The sequence below is a fragment of the Brachionichthys hirsutus genome, unplaced genomic scaffold (genome assembly GCF_040956055.1).
Source record: "Brachionichthys hirsutus isolate HB-005 unplaced genomic scaffold, CSIRO-AGI_Bhir_v1 contig_1274, whole genome shotgun sequence".
Classification (NCBI taxonomy): domain Eukaryota; kingdom Metazoa; phylum Chordata; class Actinopteri; order Lophiiformes; family Brachionichthyidae; genus Brachionichthys; species Brachionichthys hirsutus.
Window position 1 is genome coordinate 1 of NW_027181284.1, and position 5,000 is coordinate 5,000.

A 5,000-nucleotide genomic window follows, 5' to 3' on the forward strand; every position below is an offset into this window, starting at 1 on the left:
GGTCAACACCGCTGTCCCCGGGGAAAATAGGCTGGCCCAACAGGAGCTCAGCCAGAACACAGCCAGCTGACCAGATGTCAATGTTGGAGGTGTAGTCGGTGGCACCGAAGATGAGTTCTGGAGCACGATAGTACCGCGAGCAGATATAGGACACGTTCGGTTCCCCTCTAATGAGCTGCTTTGCACTGGAATGGGTATGAAGGGGGGGATACAGAGACCGTTCAGGAAGAAAGCACCCGTTTTCAGAGGAAAAACATATAAGCTACTAGACCAGAGAGATACAAAGACATAACAGATCAATAAAAGACAAGACGGCTGCACAGTCCAATCACCATACTGGACATGCTGAAGAGCTGAGAGAACGAGACGGAGACGCAGCGTCCGTTACAAACCTGCCGAAGTCACAGAGCTTGAGAATGGCCGTCTCTGGATCTACCAGTAGGTTCTGGGGCTTGATGTCTCTGTGACACACACCCTGGGAATGGATATAAGCCAGACTGCGGAACAGCTGGTACATGTACACCTGAGAGGGGAAACAGGGGGTTGGTCTGGTGCCCAGCAATGATGTCAGAACGAGCTTAAAGATATCGCAAGAGGAAAAGCAAAAGGTCACTCAAAGTTCACGTGGTTCCCCCCCCCCCCGGCCTATTCTAGTGTTCAGTCAGAGGATTCATGGTCCTCATCTTTAATGTTCCAAAAGAAATTTCTAATTTCTTTAAGGGAGACCGGCCAGCGTAGCATCAAATCACAGATTAAAATGCAACCAATAAAACACGCTTTTCCATCACCAGAGCCTCCGTCATATCTTTAAATGCGCCCTACTATTGAAGCAGATGTTGAAACTGAAAGAACATTGAGGAGAGAAGATTGTAGCTGTCACCACACCACTGTGTGCATGTATAATGTTACCACATTTCTCCAATAATTCCCAGCAGTGATTGATGAATGAAAACATAAATAGGGACAGAATCCTCGAGCCCAACCTATTATCTGCAAAGCACACAAAGTACCGCAATTACTCAAGATACAAAATGACTAAAAACGGCAACCACGGATTTAGCTTTGGCAGCTTACAAATTGCAACTTTTAGAAGTTGTAATTTCTTTTCCAAGCACAGGAATGCGCGTCTGTGCAGATTGTCTCGTGCCCTGATTTTGTATTTGGATGCTTTGCGTGGGCGTGTGTTGAACTAAGCAGCTGTGCCGGGTCTGGAGGGGCCTGCTGTCGTACGTTTCGAGACGAGGATGCCAAACATTCATCCAGACATCACTCCATAAATAATGTCAACATTTAATTTCACGGCCATTTCATGTCTGGACTGCAGACTGTAAAGCATCTTAAAGCGACCCAGTCATCAAGACCGTTAGAAACATTTGAACCCCATCATGCAGCAACATGTCTAGCGAATGCCAGCCACAGAGTACATTATAATTATAGACAAGAGGGTGCAAGACAATGGAGGGGGGGGTGGGGGGGCAGAGAAAGAAGATGCTTATTGCATCCGAAGGCAGTTACTGAATGAGATTTTACTTTCGGCTATTTCAAAACTTCTCAATAACAGACTGAACTCAATCGAGTAGGATTAAAATGAAATATGGAAATCGCACACATTTATTGTTCAGGACAATGGAAAGCAGTGAATAGAAATGAATGCGAAAACTATAAATCATCGAATCTTTTCGGAACGAAAATTATCCGGTGGAATAAGTCAACCACCGATCGTGTCCTAAACCACAGACATCTGCCGAAGATGACGAATCCTCCTTGCCGTTTCCTTTCTAACAGATCAAACTGTACGTGTTTGTCATCTGTGGCTTTCCAACAGAACTGCACATGAAGGCAAAGGCGCCTGGCAACGGGGACGCCGGGGCCCCACAAGCGAGCACGGCACTCAAGTTACGTTCCATTTTACAATCATTCATCACACAAAGTTGCCGAAATCAGCCCGGCTTCATACGAGGCAGGCATGAAAACACTCTACGGAGACATTTTGGACGACGTGCTTTGTTATTCTTTATAACGGAGCAACTCATCCAGAAATTAAATATACCATCCCCATATACCGCTATCCCCTATATACAGACATGGCGCTCGTGCCGTTTTATTGTCCCTTCCCTTCACTGCGTCAAAGGATTCTGCCCACTTCCAGCTCATATGGCCGTTTGTGTATGGGTGCGTGTGTGTGTGTGTGTGTGTGTGTGTGTGCACGCTTGCCCACCTTAGCATAGATGATGGGGATGGTAGTCTTGGCCTTGCTAAAATGCCGAGCCACCCTGTACACCGTCTCGGGGACGTAGTCCAGCACCAGATTCAAATACACCTCGTCTTTCTGGAAGGGAGGAACAAAAGAAACGAGGACCGAATGAGGCGAGAGGCAGGAGCAGCAGTTCTTTAAATCTGACACCGTGAGGACATAAACAAAGCGATCAAATCTAACACCCTTTTTGCTTGAGTCATGATTCAGATGCAGATGAAACAAGCAAGAGAAATTCGGTTTAATAAAATAAAGTGGCATTAAACTAGTCATTAATTATCGACACATGGAAGTGCTTCATCCTGATGCTTCACGCTTTCTGCCCGCGCCGGTGAATACACACCTTTTCCCCGCTGGAGTAGAAGAAGTAACGTAATCTCACAATGTTGCAGTGGTCCAATTTCCTCATAATTTGCAGCTCCCTATTCTACAATGGAGAAAATTAAGGAGGGGAAGAAATGCAAAGATTTAGATTTGCACAAAAATACGACTTTCAATGCAAAAAAAGCAACAAGTCCTTATTCCAAGGCAGTCACTGAAGACCACCCTGTTCTTAGCACGACACGATAAAAAGGACGCATGAGGGCATGTCTTATTTAAAGCTCTTTGAACACGCCTGTCTTAGCATACCTTAAACCTCTTGTCCTGGAGGACCTTCTTAATTGCCACCATCTCCTGACTGTCAATGAGGCGGGCCTGGTAGACGACTCCAAATGAGCCATTTCCTATAGCCTTTATGTCTGTGTAGGACACTTCCTGTGGGCGGTCGGGGCCCTGGCCAGGTGTGGCCACCACTGTCGTCACTTTGCCGTTGTCCCCTGGGGAAGACAACACAAGCACAGCTTATCAGAGAGCCACAGAGATGATCCGAACTCTCTTTCCCGAGTTATCTTGCCAACAGACAGACAAATCAACACCGGTGATTACATCGCCCCCACCTCAGCAGAGGCAACACCTGCATAAAAAAAAAGACATATTTTTCATTGACATGAGAGAAAAAGCTTTTAACCAGTTTACCTAATAGAGGAGTTAAATATCTTGTCCTTATCAGAATGGTATCGTCCATGGTTCTTAATGAGCTCATGATTATTGCCTCCGTCTCATAGGATGAAACAATCCTAAAAGATTTGATACTGCAGATAAGACACAGAGTCTGCTGAGTGTGTGTTTATCCCACGTTAAGCATCCCGATGCTGAATCCCACATCATCACAAATACGGCTAAAGAGAAACCAGTGGGATAACGTTTGCAGTTCAGGAAATCAGGCATGATGAAGGGCAGAGCGTGAACGGCAACTCAGCCGAGATCAGGTGGCAGCTTGGCGTTCTGCGTCTGGGCCGTTTCAGAACGGACTCGACAAAGCGGCACCGGAAGCAACGACACTGTGATGGGAAAGACAGCGACGAAGAGAAGAGACCCATTGCCAAAAGGCTCGTCAGAGCCGGTGCCACAATTTCATGGACAGTGGCAAACCCAGAAGTGGAACCCTCCCCTGAGCTTTCTCTCTTGATGCCTAGCGGGACTCTGAGCCTCAAAATAGACCAAGACAAACACTTAAGACCGCACCATAAGTTCACAAACAAATATCAGCGATTTGCTTATATCGCTGCTATATCTGTCTCTATGATGGCAGGTGCTTTAAATAAAAAAAATATTCAATTTCAGATGTGATTAATATTCTCTGTTGGTAGTTACTTTTTGATAACAATGACAACTTTACAATATTCAATTGTTGCAATTTATCAAGACAAATGTTCTCAAGGTTAGCATTAAACTGTAGCCAATGGTATTTAAATATAATAATTGGCCGAGATATGACCTCGACCCTCAGGTCAGCAGGAAATATTTAGATTTTGAGATCAGTCAGTGAGGGGTTTCTCCAAATTCTTCTTTCACAACTCGAAATACTCGGGATGCAACACTATACCTCTGCAATTCCTGCAAAAACCACGTTCAGGCTCTTTTTAAACAAAGTCAGACAGGAGAACATTAAATATGAAGCAGCTGCGTACTAATAGTGCCTTGAATAATGAATGCAAAGATGAGCCCACCGGCCGGCTACTCGTGAACAGCTCTTGCTTCTGATCCGTCAACACAACGCTGATGAGTAAGAGAGAAAGGATGAGCCGAGTCACTTTCATCACACCCTCAATGCGAAGATCTTAGATTGGGATTATTTGTAAAGCTAAATGTTTGTGCAAAACACTTTCTACTTGATAACATTATAAATTACAAGAAGTATTTGTGTCATTCTCATAAGAGGTAGAAATAAAAAAAAAATATTGCAAAATTATAACAGATTTAGACCAAGTGCCACTTGGATGAAGCCACATCGAAATTCCTGATCCAGTAGTGTTCAAATGGAGGGAAATTCACTGTCAGGTAACATGAGGTACTGATGAAGGATATATATATATATATATACACACACACACACACACACACACACACCATCCTTCAACCAATATAGTCCTGATCTCTCCAAACCATTGAAGTCTGGCCTCTCTGACCTTACTACTACTCTACACAATATTTTAACTATCTTGGTAAACCATGAGATGATGTTGGTTTTGGATTATACTGCATCAGATTTAAACCTACCGGTATATATATATATATATATAAATATAGACTTTTTTGATGCCCACTTAAGCCACACGTTCTGATAAGCAACTTGAACTCAGCATTCGAGATTCTGAATAAAATGACATATCCCTGAGATAAATTTAGTTTCGCAAGAAAGCTA

At 44.0% G+C, this 5,000-nt stretch overlaps 1 protein-coding gene across 1 annotated transcript; it reads right to left on the reverse strand.

Annotated features, from left to right (window-relative positions):
• Nucleotides 1-7: 7 nt before the first annotated feature.
• Nucleotides 8-3,130, reverse strand: LOC137917429 (glycogen synthase kinase-3 beta-like; the record flags this gene model as incomplete). The annotated part of the gene is made up of 5 exons (XM_068760171.1): nucleotides 2,885-3,130; nucleotides 2,598-2,681; nucleotides 2,219-2,329; nucleotides 393-523; nucleotides 8-185 (listed from the first exon to the last, which is right to left on the reverse strand). Coding segments are annotated over exons 1-5 (546 nt in total), but the record flags the coding sequence as incomplete, so codon positions are not given.
• Nucleotides 3,131-5,000: the final 1,870 nt, after the last annotated feature.